Source organism: Ornithorhynchus anatinus, chromosome 1 (assembly GCF_004115215.2).
Source record: "Ornithorhynchus anatinus isolate Pmale09 chromosome 1, mOrnAna1.pri.v4, whole genome shotgun sequence".
Lineage (NCBI taxonomy): Eukaryota > Metazoa > Chordata > Mammalia > Monotremata > Ornithorhynchidae > Ornithorhynchus > Ornithorhynchus anatinus.
Genome location: NC_041728.1, coordinates 165,332,457 through 165,360,268, shown reverse-complemented (window position 1 = coordinate 165,360,268; position 27,812 = coordinate 165,332,457). Strand labels below are relative to the sequence as shown.

The window sequence follows — 27,812 nt, the reverse complement described above, 5'->3', positions numbered from 1 at the left end:
CTTAACACATTTCCTCCACCCCCTTGTTTTCAGCTCCTGATGCGGCAGCTTTTCGAGCATCCTGCTGTCATCCATTCCCCTCCCCGTCCCACTCAAAGGAGCTGGGGAGGGATGAGAGTAGCACTGGGGGATAGGACACTGACTTCTTTTTCTTTCTTGCCATTGAAAGTCTTGTCTGACCCGTAAATCTAATGGACCTGTTTGAGCCAGATGGGATATTTGTGATGGATCCAGCAGTCACAAAGATGCGGAGTTGCTGACCTCTCATCTTGTCTCAGGCTTGGCGTTAGGTTCCGGTCCAAATCCTATCCAACATTCTCACAAAGGAGGTCTTTTTCTGGGATAGACACAAGCTAATCAAGTTGGACACAGTCCATGTCCCAGATGGAGTTCACAGTCTTAAACCCCATTTCATTCATTCATTCAATAGTATTTACTGAGCGCTTACTATGTGCAGAGCACTGTACTAAGCGCTTGGAATGTACAGATCGGTAACAGATAGAGACAGTCCCTGCCCTTGGACGGGCTTACGGTCTAATCGGGGGAGACGGACAGACAGGAACAATAGCAATAAGTAGAATCAAGGGGATGAACATCTCGTTAAGACGATAGCAAATAAATAGAATTAAGGCGATGTACATTTCATTAACAAAATAATGTTAATAATTCACAAATGAGGGAAGTGAGACACAGAGAAGTGAAGTGACTTGCCCAAGGTAATGCAGCAGGCAAGCGGCAGAGCTGGGATGAGAACCCAGGTCCTTGACTCCTAGGCCCGTGCTCTACGCACTAGGCCATGCTGCTTGTCTTGAGCTGACATTCTCCTGTCATGTCTATCATTATGAGCCATTGGATTGCAAATTCCTTAGGAACTGAGGTGTGTTTTGGTTTTTGTCGTGCTACCCTAAACCCTGCTGTTGGGATGTGGGAGTTAGCAGACCTGAGCACTAGCCTGTGGTCACTACAGGTCTCTACCCTCACCGGTCAAGATTTTTGACGTAAGAACCATTAGGGTGTTCTGCAAGGTGGACAGTCCCTGCAGGAATCCTGAAGATCACCAGACTGTAAATTGAGGCTTCATGTGCACTTTGCAGTTATTGTTATTACTGTGGGGGTTTTTTTATTATTATTGTATTTAAGCACTTTCCATGTGTCAAACACTGTTCTAAGCTCTGGGGTTATATTCAGCCGAAGAGAAGCGGCATGGCTCAGTAGAAAGAGCACGGGCTTGGGAGTCAGAGGCCGTGTGTTCTAATAATAACGTTGGTATTTGTTAAGCGCTTACTATGTGCAGAGCACTGTTCTAAGCGCTGGGGTAGATACAGGGTAATCAGGTTGTCCCATATGAGGCTCACAGTTAATCCCCATTTTACAGATGAGGGAACTGAGGCACAGAGAAGTGAAGTGACTCGCCCACAGTCACACAGCTGACAAGTGGCAGAGCCGGGACTCGATCCCATGACCTCTGACTCCGAAGCCCAGGCTCCTTCCGCTGAGCCACGCTGCTTCCCCCGCTGCTTCTAATCCCGGCTCTGCCACTTGTCAGCTGTGTGACTTTGGGCAAGTCACTTAACTTCTCTGTGCCTCAGTTCCCTCATCTGTAATAGGAAGATTAAGACTGTGAGCCCTACGTGGGACAGCCTGTTTACCTTGTATCTACCCCAGTGCTTAGAATAGTGCTTGGCCCATAATAAGCAGTTAACAAATGCCATCATTATCGTCAAGTCAGACTCAGTCCCAGTTCCACAAGGGGCTCACAGTCTAAGTAGGAGGAGCAACAGGTATTGAATCCCCATTTTACAACTGAGGAAACTGAGGCACAGAGAAATTGACTTACCCAAGTTCACACTGCAGTCAATTGAAAGAGCAAGGATTAGAATCTAGGCTCTCTAATCCCCAGATCCATGTTTTTTCCACTAGGCCATGTTATTGGACTACATTTCTGCTCACTTACTTGCTCATTGATCTTTGAGCCCCCAGAAGGACCTGGCTGGTCAAGGAGAGAGACTCCGTGGCACAGGACAAGCTCCTAACACTCAAACCAATTCCCTTGAGCAGGTTTCTGGTCCTGAAGTCTCAGGACTGAGTCTTATTTCTCATTCTCACTCTCAGCAGAGAAGCAGCAGGGCACAGGGGATAGAGAACGAGCCTGGGAGTCAAAGGGTCATGAGTTCTAGTCCAGGATTTGCCACTTGTCTGCTGTGTGGCCTTAGGCAAGTCACTTAACTTCTCTGTGCCTGTTACCTCATTTTGTAAAATGGAGATTAGGACTGTGAGCCCCAGTTGGGACAGGGACTCTGTCGAATCTAATTTTCTTGTATCCACCCCAGCCCATAGTACAAAAGGCGTGGCTTAGTGGCAAGAGCGTGGGCCTGGGAGGCAGAGGTCATGGGTTCTAATCCCGGCTCCACTCGTCGCTGTGTGACCTTGGGCAATCGACTTAACTTCTCTGTGCCTCAGTGACCTCATCTGTGAAATGGGGATTAAGACTGTGAGCCCCATATGGGACAACCTGATTACCTTGTATCTACCCCAGTGCTTAGAACAGTGCTTGGCCCTTAGTAAGTGCTTAACAAATATCATCATCATTATTATTATTATTATTATTATTAATAATAACAAATACCATGATTATTATTCTCAGTAGGAGACTCCGTTGCTTTCCCAAGAGTTCAGTATGGTATGTTAATAATAATAATAATTATGGTATTTGTTAAGTGCTTACCGTGTGCCAGGCACTGTACTAAGTGCTGGGTTGGATACAAGCAAATTAGGTTGGACAGAGTCCCTGTCCCACTTAGGGCTCACAGTCTTAATCCCCATTTTGCAGATGAGGTAACTGAGGCCCAGAGAAGTCAAGTGACTTGCCCAAGGTCACACAGCAGACAAATGGCAGTGCCGGGATTAGAACCCAATGCAATCACTGACCAGAACACCAGAACAGAACACGTGGGAGAGCATGGTATAAAAATAAGCAGACACATTCCCTGCCCACAGCGAGCTTATAGTCTGCAGTCATTAATCCAGAAAATTACAAGGCCCTGGACCAGCAGGGTGACTCTGAGGGATGAGGAAGGGGGGTAGACCCTGGAAATGTCTAAGAGGAAAAAACGGAGGGATTTAGCAAAAGACTGAATGTGGAGATTGCACATTGCAAAAGAGGGAGAAGTCGAGGATAAATGGCGGGCTTCAGAGATAAAACCCAAGTCAGACCAACTCCCTCCATCTCTAACTTTGGCAGTTCAGGCGAAGAACAGGCTAATGGCTGAGCAGAGACTAGCCATAAACCAGAGAAGCGACAGAGATCATAGAGCCCAGACATCCTGCCACACCGGAAGGCCTTTCCATCTTGATTCCATTTGGATTTCCCAGGGTTGGGACTGGGCCTCTAATTTCCTGCTCTCATTCCACTTTGGTGGGGCTTCAGAACATTGGAGTGAGGGAGAGAGAGCCAGCATCTGTAAACAATTAGCACACTTCTCATCAGGAGGCAGGAAACTCCATCTCTGAGCCCCAGTTTGGCATTTCCCTAAAGTCACTCAGCTGTCTGGAGAAATCTCTTCCTTTTCCTCCATTTATTTGATACCTTGTTTCTTATTCTTTCCCCTGTTAAAAGGGACCAGGAGGAGGGTGGAGTTGACACAGGCTTTTTCACAGGAAAAATCACACCAAAAAAGCTGTTGCCAGAAGCTCCGCAAATAGAAATAGGTGTGACATGGCATTTTTTTTCTCCCTTATGGGCTTCTATCGCTGCAGCTACACAGTTGACCTTCACATCTGAAGACACCCCGTTATCAAAATTCACCTAGGACTACACTTGAATTTGCACCCCTTATTTACCTCTCCCTCAGCCCCACAGCACCTGTGTACATATTTGTAGCATATTTATACTAATATAATTATATATTAGTGTTTCCCCCTCTAGACCAGAAGCTCATTGTGAGCAGGGAATGTGTCTACCAACTCTTTAATACTGTATTTTCCCAAGCGCTCAGTACAGTGCTCTGTGAGGGACCCACAGTCTCAGCCATTCAGGAACACAAAAAGATGGTCCCTTGCGTATAGTCATTCAATCGTATTTATTGAGTGTTCACTGTGTGCAAATCACTAAACGCTTGGGAGAGCACACTATAACAACAAATAGGCACATTCCTGCCCACAGCGAGCTCACAGTCTAGAGGAGGAGACAGACAATATAAGTAGATAAATATACAGTATATCTCTTGTTGTGTTACCCTACTGCAATCAAGAAAGGAGTGACTCTCGGTGAGCAGAAGCTTTGTAATAATAAGGGGTCAAAGAGGCAAAAATGAAAAGTGTCCCAGGGCTGCAAACAATAAGCACATCAACACATCATGTGTGTTTGTGGGCACATGAACATTGTGGAGTTTGTACCTTTAGGTGAATTTCACTGTCAGTGGTGCTATTCTCAAGTGCAAAGGACATGTATTTATATATATATATATATATATATGTATATATATATGATGGGGGGGCATAGAGAAGGGGTAGTTTACCCCAAATGAGGCAAAACCTGAGCTGTTCCACAATAGCCTTAGGATTGTCAGCTCTCAGAGTCCAGTTCTTGGCCTGGGTGGGTTTGTGTGGTGGTCAGCACATTGTGGCTGTCCACCAAATGTTCCACTTTTTTTGGCAGCAGACTTGATCTGATTGTATTGAATCTTCCCCACTCAATCGAATTTATTGAGCACTTACTGAGTGCAGAGCACTGTACTAAGTGGTTGGGAGAGTACAATATAAAAATTTAAACACATTCTCTGCCCACAACTAGCTTTCAGTCTAGAGGATGAGTGCACAGTGCTTGGTGAATAGTAAGTGCTTAACAAACACCAGTAATAATTATCCAGTGTCCTATTTGTTCATTGTCATATTTATAGAGTGCTTACTCTGTGCAGAGTACTGTACTAAGTGCTTGTGAAAGTACAGCACAACAAGAAACAGTGACATTCCCTGTCCACAATGAGCTTACAGTCTAGAGCTGGGGAGCCAGACATCTGTATGGATCTGTACATAAGTGCTATGGGGCTGGGAGGAGGGACGTGCAAAGGGATCAAGTCAGGGGACGCAGAAGGGAGTGGGAGATGAGGAAAAGTGGGGCTTAGTCTAGACAGGCCTCTTGGAGGAGATGTGTGATGAGCCAGAGATTTGGCTACGTGACAGCCTACCTTGGAGGTGAAAAACCCACCAAGTATCCAGAGGGAAAGCTATGGGCCATTCCCTTGCTCGGAGGTTTTTGCATTCATTCATTCAGTTGTATTTATTCAATCATATTTGTTGAGCCCTTACTATGTGCAAAGCACTGTACTTAAGCAGTTGGAAAGTACTGGGCAAGTCACTTTACTTCTCTGTGCCTCAGTTACCTCATCTGTAAAATGGGGATTAAGACTGTGAGCCCCACGTGGGACAACCTGATTCTCCTGTGTCTACCCCAGCGCTTAGAACAGTGTTCTGCACATAGTAAGCGCTGAACAAATACCAACATTATTATTATTATTACAATTGAGCAACAGAGACAATCCCTACCCAACAATGGGCTCACAGTCTAGAAATGGTACTTGTTAAGTGCTTACTATGTGCCAGGCACTGTACTAAGCACTGGGGTGGATGCAAGCAAATCAGGTTGGATGGACACAGTCCCCTGTCTTACGTGGGACTCACAGGCTCAATCCCCATTTTTTTCAGATGAGGTAACTAAGGCCCATAGAAGTGAAGCGTCTTGTCCAAGGCCACATAGCAGATAAGTGGCAGAATCCGAATAAGAGCCCATAACCTTCTGACACCCAGGCCTGAGCTCTATTCACTATGCCATGCTGCTTCCCAATTTTCGCCAATTTCCTGTCTATCCCTGAGCCACGAAGCAATAAGGTCTGTAACTTTCTCTCCCTTCTGCTTCTCTACCTGGTCCTGGGACCTGAGAATCCTGGTTTCAGAGACCTGGTTACCCAGTCCCTTCCAGAAGCAGCATGGCTTAGTGGTTAGAGCAAGGACTTGGGAGTCAGAAGGTTCTGGATTTTAATTCCCACTCTGCCACTTGTCTGCTGTGTGATCTCGGGCAAGTCACTCTACTTCTCTGTACCTGTTACCTCATCTGTAAAATAGGGATTCAGACTGGGAGCCCCATGTGGGTCGGGAACTGCGTCCACTGATTACCTTGTATCTACCCCAGTACTTAGAACAGTGCTTGGCACATTCATTCAATAGTATTTATTGAGCGCTTACTATGTGCAGAGCACTGTACTAAGCGCTTGGAATGAACAAGTCGGCAACAGATAGAGACGGTCCCTGCCGTTTGACGGGCTTACGGTCTAATCGGGGTAGATGGACAGACGAGCAATGGCAATAAATAGAGTCGAGGGGAAGAACATCTGGTAAAAACAATGGCAACTAAATAGAATCGAGGCGATGTACATTTCGTTAACAAAATAAATAGGGTGATGAAAATATATACAGTTGAGCAGATGAGTACAGTGCTGAGGGGATGGGAAGGGAGAGGGGGAGGAGCGGAGGGAGATGGGGGGAAAAGAGGGTTAAGCTGCAGAGAGGTGAAGGGGGGGGCGGTAGAGGGAGAAGGGGAGCTCAGTCTGGGAAGGCCTCTTGGAGGAGGTGAGTTTTAAGTAGGGTTTTGAAGAGGGGAAGAGAATCAGTTTGGCGGAGGTGAGGAGGGAGGGCGTCCTGGGACCGCGGGAGGACGTGGCCCAAGGGTCGACGGCGGGATGGGCGAGACCGAGGGACGGCGAGGAGGTGGGCGGCGGAAGAGCGGAGCGTGCGGGGTGGGCGGTGGAAAGAGAGAAGGGAGGAGAGGTAGGAAGGGGCAAGGTGATGGAGAGCCTCGAAGCCTAGAGTGAGGAGTTTTTGTTTGGAGCGGAGGTCGATAGGCAACCACTGGAGTTGTTTAAGAAGGGGAGTGACATGCCCAGATGGTTTCTGCGGGAAGATGAGCCGGGCGGCGGAGTGAAGAATAGACTGGAGCGGGGCGAGAGAGGAGGAGGCACATTGTAAGTGTTTAATAAGTACCATAATTATTATTAGAAGTGAAAGCTTGAGCTCTTCTGATGCCCACAATGCTCCTAAAAAAGGGAGCAAAGAACTGAAGGCTGAGAGGGAGAGAGGAGGAGGGAAAGAAAGAGATAGAGAGACCGAGACCTGGGAGGTGAGTGACAAAGAAGAATGATGGGATAGCCAGGCAGACTCTAATAATAATAATGCTGGTATTTGTTAAGTGCTTACTATGTGCAAAGCACTGTTCTAAGTGCTGGGGGATACAAAGTGATCAGATTGTCCCACGTGGGGCTCACAGTCTTCATTCCCATTTTACAGATGAGGGAACTGAGGCACAGAGAAGTTAAGCGACTGGCCCAAAGTCACACAGCTGACAAGTGGCAGAGCTGGGATTCGAACCCATGCCCTCCGTCTCCCAAGCCCGGGCTCTTTCCACTGAGCCACGATTCAGGTCTTCTAATGGACCCAGGCTGGCCCTTCCCTCCTCCAGGTTACAGGGTCAGAGCCATTCAGAAGCCCCAGGACCCCTAGACCAAATGTCTAATGTACCAGGCTCAGGTTATGAGGAGGGTTTAGGAATGAGATAGATTAGTATATAAGTGAATGGTTCTGCTCTTTAATAGCCCGAGATAAAAACTACACCCAGAAATGTTGACCCCCCCATTGGTTTCTAGGAATGGCAGTGAACAAGCACTCAATGTATTAAATAATCATATTCATTGAATTCTCACTGTATGCAGAGCACTGTACTAAGTGCTTGGGACAATATAACTTAACAGGATTGATAGACACGATAACAAAAAAGTGAGGGAAGGAAGGCTAAAGAAAGGAACAATCTGGAAATGATACGGAGCCTGAAAATAGAGTTGCTAAGGAAGAAAAGAGTCAACAAGAGGACATTTAAACTCTTGAACACACAAGTCAGTGGGGTTTAGATATGAATCTTAAAAGTTTTCCAAAAAACTACTGCAGCTGTTTTGGAAATGCCCCAAAGGAATGGAAAGATCTTCCTAGACTAGGCACAGGCTAAAATGGAACCAATTTCCAAAGAAAACAAGAAAGTCCTTGAAAACTTCAGGCTGCTGATGTAGGCCACGGTAAGTCCAAGGGTCCAGGGGGGAAAAGAAGAGATGTAGCCATATGCAGTGAGACAGACTAAGCGTGAACAGGAAGCAGCATGAAGTCAGCAAGCATAAAGTGGAGCCAGAAAAGAAAGTGTGTCTGTCCTGAAGGATGAAAAAGCGCTTAAGCGGAGAGAATACCAAGTATAGGACTTCAAACTCCTCTAACTCCTTTTCTTTGAAATGAGGTGTGCAGAAACAAATGGAGAAAATGAAGCCCCGAGAAGTTAATGACAACCTCATTAAAATGAGCCTGAGGTGTAACTAGAGGAGAAATGACAGGGCTCATCATGACCAAACTTGAATTCACTTTACCTACCTGAGGGAGGAAACGAAGAGCTCAGAAAGTTTTGAAACTTCATTCAGTTGTGTTTATTGAGCACTTATGGTGTGCAGAGCACTGTACTAAGAGCTTGGGAGAGTATAAAATAACAATTAACTGTTACATTCCCTACCCGCAGTGAGCTTACACATTCCTGTAAGGAAATGGAAACAAAAAGCAACTCCCCTTAGAGAAACTAAAATCCTGGCAGACCCTATCAGAATGAGATTCCCAGGAGCATCCCACAGGGGAAAGGATAGAAAAGGCTATTCTGCAGAAGGTGGCACCGAAATCATATGACACAGAGATTTAATAATAAGATAATTGTGGTATTTCAGTGCTTACTGTGTATCAGGCACTGTACTAAGCACTGGGGTGGATACAAGCAAATTGGGTTGACACAGTCCCTGTCCCACCTGGGGCTCACAGACTCAATCTCCATTTTACAGATGAAGGGAACTGAGTCATAGAGCAGTGAAGTGACTTGCCTAAGGTCACATAGCAGATGTGACCAAGCTGGGATTAGAACCCATGACCTTCTGACTCCCAGGCCCATGCTCTGTCCCCTATGCTATGCTACTTTCTATTCTTAGGTATTCTCAGCATGGAATTTGGTGGTCAGTCCTTTGTGAGCTCTTGGGTTAGAGGAATAGTATGGCGTAGTGGATAGATCGTGCTCTATCTGCATGATCTATTTAGAAGGTAGGTCATGGGTTCTAATCCTAGCTCTGCCACTTGTCTGCTGTGTGGCCTTGAGAAAGCCACTTCACTTCAGGAAGCAGCGTGGCTCAGTGGAAAGAGCCTGGGCTTCGGAGTCAGAGGTCATGTGTTCGACTCCCGGCTCCGCCACTTGTCAGCTCTGTGACTGTGGGCAAGTCACTTAACTTCTCTGTGCCTCAGTTACCTCATCTGTAAAATGGGCATTAACTGTGAGCCTCATGTGGGACGACCTAATTACCCTGTATCTCCCCCAGCACTTAGAACAGTGCTCTGCACATAGTAAACACGTAACAAATACCAATATTATTATTATTATTATTCTCTGTGCCTCCGTTACCTCATCTGTAAAATGGAGATGAAGACTGTGAGGTCTATGTGGGACTACGTCCAACACGATTTGCTTGTATCCACCCCACCTCTTAATACAGTGCCTGGTAATAATAATAATAATGTTGGTATTTAAGCGCTCACTATGTGCAGAGCACTGTTCTAAGCGCTGGGGTAGACACAGGGGAATCGGGTTGTCCCAGTTGGGGCTCACAATCTTAATCCCCATTTTACAGATGAGGTAACTGAGGCCCAGAGAAGTGAAGTGACTTGCCCACAGTCACACAGCTGACAAGTGGCAGAGCTGGGATTCGAACCCATGACCTCTGACTCCCAAGCCCGTGCTCTTTCCACTGAGCCACGCTGCTTCTCCAATACATAATAAGCGCTTATCAAATACCATAAGTATTATTATTATTACTAGCACCCAAGGCACAGGAACTTGCCCAGTGGCCTGAGGTCAGGTTGGCCCCAAGCCGCATGTAGACCCAACTTGTTGGGGTCCGTAGCCATCCTGAGCAGAGACTCTTGAAGGAGCCTCACTGCAGCCAGGGCCCAAGACCCTACCGCCAAACCAGCCTGCTTGGGACCTGGGCCTTTGCTGATGATGCCCTAAATGTGCCCCGTGCCGGACTCGCAGACGGACTTAACCAGCGAGGGTTAAATAGGCCCAGGACCTGGAGACAGGGAAGGGAAGGATTCGGCAGGGCCCGGGAAGAAAATTAATTGAAATGCAGAACAACCCCTCTCACCTGGAAAGTAGGGGTAGTAGGATTAGTAATATTTTGATATTTGTTCCACCCCCAATCCCATAACACTTGTGTACTTATCTTTAAATTATGTATTCATTTATAATATATTAATGTAGCTCAGCGGATAGAACATGGGCCTGGGAATCTAAACCGAACTCCTCCTCAAGTCTGTTGGGTGACCTTGGGAAAGTCACTTCACTTCTCTGGGCCTCACATCTCATCTGTCAAATGTAAGACTGTGACCCCCATGCGGAACAGGGACTGTGTCCAACCTGACTAGCTTGTATCTAGCTTCCCTGACTAGCTTGGGAAGCAGCGTGGCTCAGTAGGAAGAGCCTGGGCTTTGGAGTCAGAGGTAGTGGGTTCGACTCCTGGCTCTGCCACTTGTCAGCTGTGTGACTGTGGGCAAGTCACTTAACTTTTCTGTGCCTCAGTTACCTCATCTGTAAAATGGGGATTAACTGTGAGCCTCACGTGGGACAACCTGATTACCCTGTATCTACCCCAGCTCTTAGAACAGTGCTCTGCACAAAATAAGTGCTTAACAAATACCAACATCATTATTATTATTATCTACCCCAGAGCTTAGTAGAGTGCCTGGCATGTAGTAAGTGCTTAACAAATGCCATTAAGAAAAAAGGTTTAAATGGGGAGAAGGGACTGGAGACAAACAAATGAAGACTTGGGACAGCTGAGCAGGGGAGACTCACCTCTCATCTCCCCACTCGATTTTCCCTTCCTTCTGTGTCACTTGAGTCCCTATCCCCTAAGCACTGAGGTACTCACCCTACCCCCACAGAACTTTAGTCCACTCAGTTTCCTCCCCTACATGAAGATTGCAAGATCCTCAAGGGCAGACTTTGTGACTACCTCCTCTTCTGTTCTACTTTGGGAATAGTAAGCAGTGAATACCATTAGACTGATTGATTAAAGATAGTTCCTAGATAGCCACAAGGATCTGAGCCCTAGTCATAGTATCCCAGCCCAAACCCCTGGAGCCAAGCCCAGATGAGTTGAATATACATTTTTTTTGTTCTAACCACACATACAGGAGCCATTTTGCTGGTTACTCAGGTACAAAGAGTTCAAAGTGTAGATAATCCCTTAAAATGGAATTCCCAGTTCATTTTACACTCTGAGCACCAGGAAGTTGCTGGCCAATAAGGTGATTTTCTTACTTCTTGGAGAACTCATGAGTTCTAATCCCAACTCTGCCACTTGTCTGCCATGCATTTCCCTGGGCCTTAGGTATCTTATCTGTAAAATGAGGATTGAGACTGTGAGCCCCATGTAGGACAGCGACTGCGTCCAACCGGATTTGCTTGTACCCATCCCAGAGCTTAGTCCAGCGCCCAGCACATTGTAAGTGCTTAACAAATACCATAATTATTATTAATAACTCCTTTTCAAGGGCAGAATCCATTTGGCTCAGCCTCAATTACAGGTTAGAGATGAGGATGAGGCAGGAGGGGAGGGGAAGAGAGAGAGGGAAGGATGAGAACGACCACTGAGAACTACAAACACCTGAGGATGATACCAGCCAGTACCAGAAGAATACTCTGAGAGGAAGAGCAAGATTCTGGGGAGAAGTGGAAGGGTGTGTGTGAGGCCTGGACTTCTCCCTCCTCAGCTAGAAACCATCTGGGGAGTAGTTGAGTTTATGCCATCTTTTTATTTATTAAGATTTCTAGGAATTATGCACTTTTCTCAAGACCGAGACTCAGGAGCCAGAAGCTACATTTCCCCTCTCTTGACAATCCTGTGGTTTTGGGTTCTTTAGTTGGTGGCAAAGAGAGGCAGGGCTGAATTTGTGCTGGTCCTCAGCCCTCTTTTCTGAACAGGGAATAAGTCAGTCGATCGTATTTATTGAGCACTTACTGTGTGCAGAGCACTGTATTAAGCTCTAAGGGAGGTCAGCAACGAGGCTAAATTAGTCAAGGCAGAATAAGTGCTTGGATCAGCAAAGTAGCAGTTCAGATGGAGAGGAGCAGGTGGATGCTAGAGATGTTGTGAAGGTAGAACCGACAGGATTGGTGACAGGATATGTGGGTTGAATGAGTGAGATAAATCAAGGATAACCCCCAGGTAACAGGCTTACGGGACATAGAAGATGGTGGTATTTTCTACAGTGATGGGAGAGTTGTAGAGAGGAGCCTGTTTGGGTAGCAAGATGAGGAATTATGTTTGAACTTGAGGAGTAAAGTGGTATGAGGAGGAGGAGGATGTGGAGGGGAAGTTTGCAATCAACTTATCTTTTCTATCCTAAGAGGTTTTCCTCACAACTTGGTTTTATTCAGTCAGTTCTATCCATTTATTTATGTTATTATATTACTCCATTCTATTCCGACAATATTTTTCTCCTGTCTCTCTCTCTCTCTCTCACCACACACAATCCTAAAATGGAGATTGCTAGTGAACAGAAATCCCCATCAGCATCTTCCTTCATCTTCTTAGTTCGCTTGCTGCACTTGTCTCCTATGATGACCTATTCCCCCCAGAATCCTGCCCCACCCAAAAGAAGTAATGAGAGGGCAGGGGTAAGACCCTGCCCCTGAACATCCTGTCCTTCCCCACCCCCCATTCATTCCCATGGCATAGTTGCACGTATCCCCGCCCAGTAGGGAGGAGCGAGGACATCCTGGAATTATGAACTAACCCTCAACGAGTTGAGATTCTACATGACTTGGCAAGTTGACTGATGACTCTCCACTAGATTTGGGGCTGGGGGAGCTGCAGTAAGGCAGAAGTTCCGGCCCTTTTGACGTTAACGTTGCGCTGCTTCCTGAAATCCATGGGCTGGGTTTAGGTTACGTTTGAGAAAGGGCATGCTCTGATGAACGGGGGCTTTCCAACTTTCTCTCTCTGGTGAATAGTAAGCAAACGTATTCAGAGCGGCCTTTCTGCTCCTCTGGGCCCTCCACCAAGGACGCACATTACCGAAAGTTTGGAATCAGCCTGTTAGAGAAAGATCTGCTCCAAGTTTTAAAAGTTGGGGGAGGCTCAAGTATTCTGCTAATCTTCCATGGGGAAGGGAAGGGTAATGATGATACTAATAATCATAATAATAGTGGAATTTGTTATGTACTTGTTACGTGTCAAACGCTGCACTAGGCACTGGGGTAGATGCAAGATAATCTCACCCGATTGTGTTTATCAAGTTAATCGGGTCACTCACAATCTTTGTCCCACACGGGTGCCAGAGTCTAAGGGGGAGAGACTACAGGTATCGAAACCTTGTTTTACCGATGAGGAAACTGAAGCCAAGTCACCTCATTCTAACTGTAGGTGTTTAGGAATTCTCTCATGGATCACAACCCAATTCCCATTCTAGCTCTCTAATGAAGACCTGCTCCAGGAAGGCTTGCCTGATAGCTGGTTGTGGGCAGGGAACATGTCTACCAACCCTATAACACTGTACTCTCCCAAGCATTTGGTACAGTGCTCTGCACACAGTAAGTACTCAATAAATATGATTTATCAGTTGACTGTTTAACATCCACCATCCCAGGTCACATCAAGCACAAGCCTGGGAGTCAGAAGGTTCTAATCCCCGACCTGCCACATGTCTGCTGTGTGGCCTTGGGTGAGTCACTTCACTTCTCTGGGCCTCAGTTACCTCAACTTAGAGAAGCAGCGTGGCTCAGTGGAAAGAGCCCGGGCTTGGGAGTCAGAGGTCATGGGTTTGAATTCCAGCTCTGCCATTTGGCAGCTGTGTCACTGTGGGCAAGTCACTTCACCTCTCTGTGCCTCAGTGACCTCATCTGTAAAATGGGGATGAAGACTGTGAGCCTCACCTGGGACAACCTGTTTACCCTGTATCTACCCCAGCGCTTAGAACAGTGCTCTGCACGTAGTAAGCACTTGACAAATACCAACATTATTATCTGTAAAATGGAGATGAAGACTGTGAGCCCTACGTGGGACAATCTAATTACCTTGTATCTACCCCAGGGCTTAGAACAGTGCTTGGCACATTGTAAGTTCCAAACAAATACTAACATTATTATTATTATTCTCTGGGCTTCAGTTACCTCATCTGCAAAATGGGGATTGAGTCAGTGAGTCCCTCATGGGACAGGAACCGTGCCCAACTCGTTTGCTTGTATTCAACTCAGGGCTTAGTACAGTGCATGGCACATGGTAAGTCCTTATCAAATACCATCATTATTCACCTCTTTTGCATGTGCAGATAGACAATCATCCTCAGCACTTGAGGGCTTGTTGGTCTACATATACTATTTATACATATACTATTATTATTTATTCTCTTATACTGTGCTCTCCTAAGTGCTTAGAACAGTGCTGTGCACATAATAAGCATCAGTCCGTGGTATTTATTGATGCTTACTATGTGCACAGTACTGTTCTAAGCACTTAGGAGAGCACAATACAAGAGAATTAGCCGACACTTTAATGAGTTGCACACATTTATTAGAAGCAGCATGGCTCAATGGAAAGAGCACGGGCTTAGGAGTCAGGGGTCATGGGTTCTAATCTCGGCTCCGCCACCTGTCAGCTGTGTGACTTTGGACAAGTCACTTGATTTCTCAGTGCCTCAGTTACCTCTTTTCTAAAATGGGGATCAAGACTGTGAGCCTCACGTGGGACAACCTGATTACCCTGTATCTCCCCCAACGCTTAAAACAGTGCTCAGCACATAGTAAGCGCTTAACAAATACCAGCATTATTATTATTCATCTTTCCTTTTTCTTTCCATTACTAGTTGTAATACTGTTCTTCAAATTTTTAAATATTTTTTAAATAATCTGTATTTGCCTCTCTCCTTCATTAGATTGTAAAACTCTTAAGGGCAGTACCTGCTCTGGTTGGACTCTCCTAAACAATTAGTACAGTGCTTTGCACACAGTAGATGCTCAGTAAATATGAATAATTAACTGCTTGGCTAAATTAGGAATAGAGCTCAAATCACCAGCCACTGCCCTTGCTATAAGCTCCAAGTGTAAAATTGGCTTCTGAATTAACCTGATGTCCAACCTCCAACCTCTATTCAGGTTGTGGAGCATTTAGGAGCAAACCCTTCTAAAGCCATCTTACCTGATTTGGTCTCCATACTCAAAGTACCTCCTTTTGAGACACAAATTGATGTCCTCAACACCACCCACTTTGCTAAACTCAACTCCCTCTCTCCCCTGTCTCTCCGCTGATCTCATGCCACTAACCGGCAACCCCGCGTCTCCTCTACTCCTGTGCTCCATCTGTGGAGCACTGCTGGTGGAAATCCAGACACCTGCTGACTTCAGCCATTATAAATTCATCCTCACCTGCTTTAATTCTTCCCTCTCCTCCTCCCTACAACAATATTTCTCCATCCCATGCCCACTGCCCTTGACTGCTGTTCCAGATATTTTAACTCCCTCCTCAAGCTTCCTATCTCCCTGCCCCCCATCTCTTTCTCCTTAGGACCTGGGCACATACTTTAATGAGAAAATTGAAACCATCAGATGTAACCTTCCTAAAATCACCCTGCTCCTCTCAAGTCCCTCCTTTCTCCTGCACATTCTTCTATTCTCCCAATACCCCCAGCAGTATCCCAAGAGAAGATCTCTCACCTCTTCTCAAAATCTTTCCCCTCCATCTGTGCCTCCGATCCCCTCTCTTGATACCTTATTAAATCACTTTCCTCCTCCCTTATTCTCTCCCTGAAGGCCATCTTCAACTGTTCACTTTCCAATGGCTATTTTGCCACTGCTTTCAAATATGCTCATGTATCCCATACCCTAAAAAAACTCTCCCATGATCCCATAGCTCTCTTCAGTTGTTACCCCATATTCTTCCTACCATTCCTCTCCAAACTCCTTGAAAGATGTTTACAACCACTTCCTCTCCTTCAACCCTAACCCCCTCCAAATTGGTTTCTGCCCTTCACTCCATGGAATCCACCCTCTCTAAGGTCACAAATGACCTTCTTGCGAGATCATATGGCCTCTACTCCTTTTTAATTCTTCTAGATCTCTCAGCTGCCTTTGACAGTCAACCACCCCCATCTCCTTGAAGCATTAAGAGAAATAGCGTGTCTCAGTGGAAAGAGCACGGGCTTGGGAGTCAGAGGTCATGGGTTCGAATTCCGGCTCTGCCACTTGTCAGCTGTGTGACCTTAGGCAAGTCACTTGACTTCTCTGTGCCTCAGTTACCTCATCTGTAAAATGGGGATGAAGACTGTGAGCCTCCTGTAGGACAACCTGATTTCCCTGTATCTACCCCGGTGCTTAGAACAGTGCTCTGCACATAGTAAGTGCTTAACAAATACCGACATTCTTATTATTATTATTATTATTATTATTATCCAACTTTGGCTTCACTGATACTGTCCTCTCCTCCTCATATTTTTCTAGCTGCTCCTTCTCAGTTTCTTTCTCAGGTTCCTCCTCTGGCAATGGGTTTCCCTCAAGGCTCAGTTCTGGATCCACTTCTATACTCCAGAAACCAGGATACTGGGGAAGACAGGCTCATTCCCCTTTTCTGAGCAGATTTCTTAATAATAATAATCAAATAATAATCACATTTATCAAGAGCGTACTAGGTTCTAAATGTTAACGTCTTGTCTTATGTCGTCGAGTCGTTTCCGAACCATAGCGACACCACAGACTCATCTCTTCCAGAATGCCCCACTCTCCATCTGCAATCGTTCTAGTAGTGTATCCATAGAGTTTTCTCGGTAAAAATCCGGAAGTGGTTTACCACTTCTGCATTCCACGCACTAAACTCGAGTTTCCACCCTCGACTCTCTCGCATGCCGCTGCTGCCCGGCATGGGTGAGCAGATTACCTTCCACTCCCTAGCCACTGGCCAAGCTAGGAATGGAATGGCCAGGCCTCTGCTTGACTCTCCCTCCCGTAGTCGAGACTAGTAGAGTACTGGAATTCTCCAAATGTGACCCCAAGAGGGGAGGCGTTGACATAGATAACAGATAATCCTATCCTGGACTGTGTTCCTGACTCACATGGGGCTCCAGCTGTGTAACCTTGAGCTTGACCCTTCAATGTTCTCTGCCTCCATTGCGTCATCTATAAAATGACTAGATACTTGTTCTACTCCACCCTTTGACTATGAGCCCAATATGGAAAAGGAACTGTGTCCAACCTGATTAGCTTATCTCTACCCCAGGGCTTGGTGCCTGGTACATAGAAAGTCCTTAACAAATTCTACAATGATTGTTATTAGCGAGAAGCAGTACGGCGTCAGGGATAAACCGACTGCGAGTTAGAAGGTTATGGGTTCCGATCCCAGCTCTGCCATTGTCTGCTGTGTGACCTTAGGCAAGTCACTTTACTTCTCTGGGCCTCAGTTACCTCATCTGTAAAATGGGGGTTGAGACTGTGAGCCCCATGAGGGACAGGGACTGTATCCAACATGATTTGCTTGTATCCAACCCAGTGCTATACAGTGCTGGCACATAGTAAGCACTTAAATACCATAATTATAACTATTGTCATTATTTGAAAATATCTCTTGGTAGTGTTTAAAACTGAGTGAAGTCTGGCCTGGAGAGGAGAGAAGCAGGAGGCAGGGAGATAAGTGAGGAGGCTGATGCAATAGTAAAGGCAGGACTTCTCCAGGAAACTTTCCCTGACATCTCCCCAGCCTATTCTCCTCTCTTCTGCACTTGCACTTGAGTCCTTACCCACTAAGCATTTTGAGAATCACCCAACTCCCACAGCACATAAGTACATGTCCTCTTTTTTTCTTAAATGGTACATGTTAAGCTCTTTTTATGTTTCAGATATTATTCTAAGCACTGGGGTAGAAGCAAGATAACTGATTTGGACACATTCCCTAATCACATGGGGTCCATTGTCCGAGTCAAGAAGCAGAATGGGAAAAAGCACAGGCTTGGGAGTGAGAGGACCTGGGTTCCAATCCTGGCTCTGCCACTTGTCTGCTGTGTGACCTTGGGCAAGTCATTTCACTTCTCTGCGTTTGTCCCACACTCAGTCACCCCCGGTGACCACTTCGGTGAAGAGATCTAATGGGGAACCTAGTGGAATCAGTAAGGTTTCAGGAGATCTGAGGAGGGGGGGTTTTAATGATATTAATTAAATACTTATTATGTGCCAGGCACTGCACAAAGCACTGAGTACTTAAGCAGAGCTTAGTGCGTCTTCTAACTTACAGCAGGATCCCGGGCAAGTTTCATCACTTCCCTGTGCCTCAGTTTCCTCATCTGTAAAATGGGGCCAACAAGACCTGTCTCTTATCCCTTCTCCAAGACAACTAGGAGTTTCAAAGGAATACGTTGATGAAGCTGGAAAATGAAAGCATTCTTCCACGTTCTGTGGAATCTCATTCCAGGAAATAACAATGATTCCCAGTCAGACCTCTGCCTGAAGGAGAGGCAGAATTTGTTTTCCACTAAGTGCCAGAAGACCACCCAGGACCCTCGGAAGGAAACCAGTAGCATGTGGGGCATGATGGTGGTGGCCCAGCTGCTGGCGGGAATCGGGACTGTCCCCATCCAGCCCTTTGGGATCTCTTACGTGGACGACTTCGCTGAGCCGAACAACTCGCCCCTCTACATTGGTAAGCAGCGGCCCCTGAGGCCAGTCGGTGGAGGTGACACTCCCATGGCATCCGGGCTAGAGGTGATTGCCCAGGAGCCTTGGGATTTGGGGCATTCATGAGGCATGTCTTGGACAGATTAGGGCCAGCAGAGAAGGGGAATCCTGGGTATTATGCCAGCAGGGACACCTTAACAGAGTTTAGGGCAGTCCCACTTTGGAGGCAGAGGCATGGACTGTTTGGTTTATGGAGGCCCCTTCATGCCCAATGTTTTAAGGAGGAAAAGAGCTGCAATTTAAACTGGTTGGGAAGGTCAAATTTGGAACAGAAAGCCCTTAGCAGCAGGGTCCTGGCTCTTGGGACAAACTGCCCATCCCAGATTAGTTTAGCCCCAGCAAATAGGTGAGTATTTTGCTGGCCACCATGGGGGCAGCCTTAAAGCAAAAGATGCAAAACGGATGATGATCAAGCAATTGAAAAATCTCCTCTTTCCCCGCCTCCTCCATCCCACCCCACCCTCATGGCTAAGAAACCAAAGCCATCCTGCTGAAGAGGCGGAATGAAAGAAGGAAAGGAAGCATGACCATGCACTATCGAAGCATAATCTCGCTTTGTGATCCTTTGTGGGAGGTATAGATCTGTGGTTTTCAACCTCCCACCATCAGAATCCCAGACTCCATTCATTCATTCATTGTATTTTCTGAGTGCTTACTGTGTGCAGAGTACTGTGCTAAGCACTTGGAAAGTACAATTCAGCAACACATAGAGACAATCCCAACCCAACATTGGGCTCACAGTCTAGAAGTGGGGAGACAGACACCAAAACAAAACAAGTAGACAGGCATCATTAGCATCAAAATAGATAAATAGAATTACAGATACGTACATATTAATAGAATAAATAGAACAATAAATATGAACAAATATATACAAGTGCTGTGGGGCGGGGAGAGGGGTAGAGCAGAGGGAGGGAGTGGGGTGATGGAGAGGGGAAGAGGAGCGGAGGAAAAGGGGGTCTCTGTCTGGGAAGACCTCCTGGAGGAGGTGAGCTTTTGTTAGAGCTTTGAAGGGGGGAAGTGAGCTCGTTGCCTTTGGCCTTTTAACTAGCTCTCTTGCCTTTTAGCTGTCTAAGCGAGTGTTTCTTATTGGCTCTGGAGTCCCCCTCAAGATGCTCGATAATTGTATTTATCCTAGGGTCCTGGTACCAGGGTATCAGATGCCGATAGCCTGCCTTTGGCTCACTGTGCCTCTGGCAGCCAATTGCTGGGAGAGATCGACACCGCAGCCTGATTTTTCTCTCTGGAAAACCACGGTGCCCAGCCAGAAAAAGCTCCTTGAGAAACAACTGGACCTACTGGGTAGAGCACAGGCATGGGACCTGGATTCTCATTCTGGCTCCATCACTTGTTTACTGTGTGACCTTGGGCAAGTCACTTCAGTTCTCATATCAGTTACCCCATCTGTAAAATGAGGATTAAGACTGTGAATCCTCTGTGGGACATGGACTGTGTCCAATTTGATTAGCTTGTATCTATCCCAGAACTTAGGCAGTGCCTGGCACATAGTAAGCGCTTAACAAATACCATTTTTAAAAAAGAAAGAAAAAGAAACAAGAGTGAAAAAGTAGCTTTGGGGAAAACTTTCCAAACCGCCACTTAGGATGGCCATTTCTTTGCCTCCTTTTGGCAAAAGAGCAGCATCCAAGAGCCAGCCCAACAGGTTTAATGCTTTCTATGTCTGGAATTGGTTTTGAAACCAAGACCTTATGGCTTGGCAACTCTTTCGTATTTGGAGATTAGCTAGGGGAGTCCAAGCAATGGACTCAGAAGATCTTATTATTATTATCATTATGCTGTTTGTTAAGTGCTTACTTTGTGCTAGGCACTGTGCTACGCTCTGGGATGGATTCAAACAAATTGGGTTGAATACGGTTCCTGTACCATGTTGGGGATCCCAATCTCAATTGCCATTTTCAGATGAGGTAACTGAGGCACAGAGAAGTGAAATGGCTTGCCCAAGGTCACACAGAAGACAAGTGGTAGAGCTGGAGTTAGAATCCATGTCCTTCTGAGTCCCAGGCCCTTGCTCTATCTACTACAGCATGTTGATTCCCCAAAGTTCCTGAAAAATGAAGCACACTAGATCCTAACTGATCAGGGTGGAGCCTTCTCTGAGGCAGGGGAATGGATGAAATGACCTCTCAGAGTCCCTTCTGGAGTTTTTGGATTGACTGTCTGGGGTGCAAGGAAGAACTTCAGACCGCGGGCTGTATTTTTAAAAGCTTTTAAGGCAATCAGTGCCCTGGGAGGTGGCCAACAGCGAACCAATCCTCACCCATTTGCTTCTCTTCACGGGCTTTTGTGTTCCCAGCCAGTCTCTGGATGACTGCCCCCTTTGGGTCCCTCACTTCTTGCAACCTCCTTAGAACTCTTTAGGCCTGGCCCGGTCTCCCCAGACAAACCAAAACTGACCTAACTCAAACCCTAACCGTATCCCTAACCCTAGGAAATTCCCAGAGATCCAGGCCCATCGTTTTAGCCACTCCAGGTTACTCAAGCAAGAGTGGGTGGATTTTGTGTAAGGCCTATGCAGGGAGGGCAGGGATTATACAATTTTCCCACTTGACTCCAGACCATGGTGTCCCATGAGGCTGGAAGGACCCTGCTAATCCCACCCTGCCTCCACTGTTCCAGAGAGACGTCTGTCTCCCCCGCCCCTTTCGATCCCCCGCCTAGACCCGCACTCTCTCCGTTTCAGCAATCGTTTTTGCGATCGCCGTGTTCGGACCATCCTTTGGCTACCTGCTCGGGTCAGTTGTGCTGAAGATCTTTGTGGACTTTGGGCGGATCGACATGGGTGAGTATGGGGCTGCTGCCCGTCACCTTCTAGACTCTAAGCTTATTGTTTACTAGCACTTTTTTGTTATACTCTCCCATACCTTTAGTACAGTGCTCTGCACAGAATAAGTGCTCGATAAATGCCACCGATGATGATGATTGTATGCTTCCTGTGGGACAGGAATTGGGTCTAATCCCCCCTGTGTATTTTCTCCCGGTGCTTAGTACAGTGCTCCGTGCAAAGTAACACTTAATAAATTCTATTACTACTTAATACTACTATTGCTTCCCAGGCCAGGGCCAAGGAGCCCTCAAAAGTGGGTCCCATAGCCAAGGCGCGGGGGGGATTGGAAAATTCTGGTCATCTGCTCCAACCTACTGCAATCAAGGCCCAACAGCCTCACCAATAGCACAGACTGCAAACTCCTAGGTGACATACCATGGGACAAGGAAGGGGATATTAGTGATTAGATGTGAGAAGGAGCATGGCCTAGTGGAGAAAGCACAGACCTGGGAAGCAGAGGGCCAATCCACAAATGAATCAGTGGTATTTACTGAGCGCTTACTATGTATAGAGCACTGCACTAAATGCTTGGGAGAGTACAATATAGCAGAGTTGATAGTCCCCGCCCACAGTGAGTTTAGAGTCTGGATGGGGAGACAGGCATTGATATAAATAAATAAATTAAGGATATGTACATAAGTGCTATGGCTTTTAATAATAATAATGTTGGTATTTGTTAAGCGCTTACTATGTGCAGAGCACTGTTCTAAGCACGGGGGAGATACAGGGTGATTGGGTTGTCCCACGTGAGGCTCACAGTCTTCATCCTCATTTTACAGATGAGGTAACTGAGGCACTGAGAAGTGAAGTGACTTGCCCATAGTCAAACAGCTGACAAGTGGCAGGGCCGGGATTCAAACCCATGACCTCTGACGCCGAAGCCCGGGCTCTTTCCACTGAGCCACGCTGCTTCCCTGGATAGGGAGAATAAAGAGTATAAATCCAAGTGCAAGAGTGCTGACACAGAGAAGGGAATGGGAGAAGAGGAAATGAAAGCTTAGTCAGGGAAATACTCTTGGAAGAGATGTGCTTTTAATAAGGCTTTGAAGATGGGGAAGGGGACAGTGATCGTCTGTTGGTGATTCCAGGCCAGAGTCAGGATGTAGGGAGAGACCTGGGTTCTAATCCTGGCTCCACCACTTTTTGGCTGTGTGACTCTCCTGCCAAGAGGTTTGGCCTTTGATTTTTGGCAGCTTATAAACAGAAAGATAACAAATTTCGGTTTTTCAGAAGCTAGGAGATGGAGAAGATTTCAGACACTCAGTCACTTCTCTCTGCTCTCCATCTGCCTACTTTATCTTCTCTTCTCTACTTTTCAACCCAGCTCGTAACCTTTGCTTTTTTAACACGAACCTACTTACCGTGCCTCGATCTCATCTCTCTCACCATCAACCCCTTTCTCACACTCTCCCTTCTGCATGGGACGCTCTCCCCCGTCATATCCAATAGCCCAACTTTCTCCCTATGTTCAAAGACCTTCTAAAATCGTATCTCCTCCAGGAAGGCTTCAATACCACAATCATTATTATTATTATTATTATTATTCATTCATTCAGTAGTATTTACTGAGCGCTTACTATGTGCAGAGCACTGTACTAAGTGCTTGGAATGTACAATTCGGCAACAGATAGAGACAATCCCTGCCCATTGACGGGCTCACAGTCTAATCGGGGGAGACAGACAGAAAAAACAATAGCAGTAAATAGAATCGAAGGGCTGTACATCTCATTAACAAAAATAAATAGGGTAATAAAGATATATACAAATGAGCGGACGAGCACAGTGCTGAGCGGAAGGGAGAGGGGGAGGAGCAGAGGGAAAAGTGGGGAAAACGGGGCTTAGCTGAGTGGAGGTGAAGGGGGGGTCAGAGCGGCAGCACAGGGAGCAGAGGGAAAAGGGGAAGCTCAATCTGGGAAGGTCTCTTGGAGGAGGTGAGCTCTCAGTAGGGCTCTGAAGAGGGGAAGTGAATCAGTTTGGTGGAGGTGAGGAGGGAGGGCATTCCGGGACAGCGGGAGGACGTGGGCCGGGGGCCGACGGCGGGCTAGGCGAGAACGGGGGACGGTGAGGAGGTGGGCGGCAGAGGAGCGGAACCTTCGGGGTGGGCAGTAGAAAGAGAGAAGGGAGGAGAGGTAGGAGGGGGCAAGGGGATGGAAAGCCTTGAAGCCCAGAGTGAGAAGTTTTTGTTTTGTGCGGAGGTCGATAGGCAACCACTAGAGCTTTTTAAGAAGGGGAGTGACATGCCCAGAGCGTTTCTGCAGGAAGACGAGCCAGGCAGCGGAATGAAGAATAGACTGGAGCGGGGAGAGACAGGAGGAAGGGAGATCAGAGAGAAGGCTGACACAATCATCTAGCCGGGATATTATGAGACCCTGTACCAGTAACATAGCCGTTTGGGTGGAGAGGAAAGGGCGGATCTTGGCAATATTATGAAGGTGAGACCGGCAGGCCTTGGTGACGGATCGGATGTGTGGGGTGGACCAGAGAGCCGAGTCAAGGGTGACACCAAGGTTGTGGGCTTGAGAGACGGGAAGGATGGTCGTACCATCCACGGTTATAGGGAAGTCAGGAAGAGGACAGGGCTTGGGAGGGAAGATAAGGAGCTCAGTTTTGGACATGTTCACCCAACGCCCTCAGCACTCGCATATATTGTGTTGCTTCCCCTACCTGTAATTTATTTTATTATCTTCCGCCACCAACCCACTAGGTTATAAGCTCTTTAAGAGTAGGGATCATGTCTACTTATGCTATTGTAATAACAATAATAACTATGTTGGTATTTATTAAGCGCTTACTATGTGCCGAGCACTGTTCTAAGCACTGGGGTAAATAGGGTAATCAGGTTGTCCCACTTGAGGCTCACAGTCTTAATCCCCATTTTACAGATGAGATAACTGAGGAACTGAGAAGTTAAGTGACTTGCCAAAGTCACACAACTGACAGGTGGCAGAGGAGTCACGACCTCTGACTCCTAAGCCCGTGCTCTTTCAACTGAGCCACGCTGCTTCTCTACTCTCCCAAGTGCTTAGTTCAGTGCTCTGCACATAGCAAGATCCCAATCAATTCCATTGTCTGATTGATTGGTTAAGGAAGAAGGACAGGATCAGAGGGCATTCTTCTGGCTAAGAAGGTGTCGGGGAGCAGGCTTTACCGTTCTGTGTCCTTTGGTTTCTCCGCAGCCTCCGTGGGCTTGGACAGACGTGATCCCCGCTGGATTGGGGCCTGGTGGCTGGGCCTGCTCATCTCCTCGGCCTGCTTGGTCGTGACATCTTTCCCCTTCTTTTTCTTCCCTCGACACATGAAAAGAGCAGAGGTAAGAGCCGGAGGCAGCAGCTCTCCTGCTGGGACATGGGAGGAAGGAACTCTCTGTATTTGGGATGCACCGAGAGAAGATATGGGAACTGTCTATCCTCTCTATGACAGAGACCTGCCTAATCTCGCCGTTCCCCGTGGCTTGAAGCAGTGTGGTGTAGTGGATAGAGTATGGGCCCAAATGTCGGAGGGATCTGAGTTCTAATTCCAGCTCTGGCAAGCCTGTAAACCCATCAGTGGACAGGGACTGTCTCTATCCTTTGCCGATATGCACATTCCAAGCGCTTAGTACAGTGCTCTGCACATAGTAAGCACTCAATAAATACTATTGGATGAATGAATGACCTTGGGCAAGTCACTTCACTGCTCTGTGCCTCAGTTCCTCATCTGTAAAATGGAGATTAAAACTGTATGTGGGACAAAGACTGTGTCCAACCCAATTACCTTGTATCTACCCCAGTGCTTAGTACACTGCCTGGCACATAGTAAGTGCATAACAAATTCCATTATTATTATTATTATTGTTTTTCACTCTCAGAAACCAACCTCCCCCATCCCCGAGACCTGAGCAATAGCAGTCCTTAGCTGGACCTGGAAGCCAAATCCCTGGACATTTCTCCCAAGCAAGAGCCTGGCTAGGTTGCCCCACAAGCGGGTGACCTGATGACCTAGTGACCCAGAAGGACTTTAGGAAACATTGGATGAGAGGGAGAGGCTGAAAGGAGAGGTTGTCCAAGCCCACATCACTTCCTGACTCGACTTCAGCATCAGCCTCCTCACTGACCTCTCTGCCTTCAGCCTCTACTCTTGTCCAGTCCATGCTTCATTCATTCATTCAATTGTATTTATTGAGCACTTACTGTATGCAGAGCACTATACTAAGGGCTTGGAAAGTACAATTCAGCAACAAATAAAGACAACACCTGCCTAACGACGGGCTCACAGTCTAGAAGGGGTGGGGACAGACATCAAAACAAGTGAACAGACAACAGTAGCTGCCCTGATAATTTATCTAAAACCTTGTTGGCATACATCTCTGTATCAAGCATTTTTCTTAGCACTGGGGTAGATACAAGGTAATCAGGTTGTCCCACGTGGGGCTCACAGTCTTAATCCCTGTTTTACAGATGAGGTAACTGAGGCCCAGAGAAGTAAAGTGGCTTGCCCAAAGTCACACAGCTGACAAGTGGCAGAGCCGGAATTAGAACCCATGACCTCTGGCTCCCAAGCCCATGCTCTTTCCACTAAACCAAGAGCTCCGCCACTTGTCTGCTGTGCATGACCTTGGACAAGTGACTTAACTTCCCTGAGCCTCAGTGACCTCATCTGTAAAATGGGGATTAGGACTGTGAGCCCCATGTGGGACAGGGTCTATGTACAACTTGATTACCTTGTATCTACCTCAGTGTTTAGAACAGTGCCTGGCACAGAGTAAGCACTTATTAAATACCATGAAAGAAAAAGAGTAAGCAGCCAGTAAATACCACTGATTGACTAAATCTGTGGAAAAGCTGTAACAGCAGTGGAGATATCCATTTGGCAAGTAAGCCAGTAGTTCTCAGATTGTTTCATCCTGTGTGAACCGCTCTCCACAGAACTCCCATGACTTTCAGTTTGAGATATTCTGCCTTAAATCAATTGATAATGTGTAGAGACGCAGCATGGCTCAGTGGAAAGAGCCCGGGCTTGGGCGTCAGAGGTCATGGGTTCTAATCCCGGCTCTGCCACTTACCCGCTGTGGGACCTTGGGCAAGTCACTTAACTTCTCTGTGCCTCAGTTACCTCATCTGGAAAATGGGGATTAGAACTGTGAGCCCCAGGTGGGGCAACCTGACTACCTTGTATCTACCCAGGGCTTAGAACGGTGCTCAGCACATAGTAAGCACTTAACAAATACCAATATTATTTTTGAGTGCCTATTATTGAGCATTGTACTATGTTCTTGGTAAAGTGAAATAAAGCAAAAGGCAGTCCAGGCCCCAACAGTTTAATGAGGAGCAAGTGCAGACACAAATAGTGGGATCAGGAGGAAGAGCAGAACTATAACCGGTATTAGCCGGAGAACGGATTGCTGAACAGCTGGATAAATGCGTACTGCGGCTCTTGACTCTGGAGGGTCAGACCACCGGAGAAACCATCAGATTACTCGACTCTGCTCGTTAAAACTTGCTCTCTTTGCTTCCCCAGAAGGCCAGCAACGACTCTGAGTCCCATGTGCTGAGGAAGATGGAGGAAGTAAAGTCAGAAGGCTCCATGGCAGATTTCATTAAAAGTAAATGGCTCTGGCCCCACGGTTTTATTTCCTAGGGGTGGAGAATCGGATGTCAATTGGGGGACATTAAAGAAGCCTCTGTTAGACTGGTTGCAGGGAAAATAGTGTGGTGGTAGGGTGATCTGTCCTCCAGCCTCCTCCATCCCGTATCTCCTCCCCATTCCTCACTGGTGTATTTTCCCCCATCAGTTTTCTGCCCTCGGATCCAAGCGGCTCAGGGCCAGGGTTCTGTCCACCCCTGGGAAAAGAACCCTTGGTGGAGAGCAGCCAGGCAGAAAAATTCAGAAGCATCTTAAGCCTGCTTAAAAGTTTCCTGGAGTCAAGACCAAATATTCATAATATATTTGTGATATCATAATTTATTAATTACATCCATAATCTATTTATATCAATATCTGTCTCCCCCACATCTAGACTATAAGATCACTGTGAGCGGGGAACATGTATACCATCTCTGTTCTGTTATACTCTTCCAAGTGCTTATTTCAGTGATCTGCACACAGTAAGCACTCAATAAATATGGGAAGCAGCATGGTAGAGTGGCTACAGCA

General features: G+C 46.8%; 1 protein-coding gene across 1 annotated transcript in view; it reads left to right on the top strand.

Annotated features, from left to right (window-relative positions):
* Positions 1 to 27,812, top strand: part of SLCO2A1 (solute carrier organic anion transporter family member 2A1) — a 156,908-nt gene that overhangs the window by 97,162 nt on the left and 31,934 nt on the right. The window contains exons 4-7 of the mRNA XM_029074990.2: positions 18,573 to 18,800; positions 21,537 to 21,635; positions 24,857 to 24,990; positions 27,177 to 27,261. Coding sequence (XP_028930823.1) covers positions 18,573 to 18,800; positions 21,537 to 21,635; positions 24,857 to 24,990; positions 27,177 to 27,261 — 546 coding nt within the window. The remainder of the gene's footprint in view (positions 1 to 18,572; positions 18,801 to 21,536; positions 21,636 to 24,856; positions 24,991 to 27,176; positions 27,262 to 27,812) is intronic.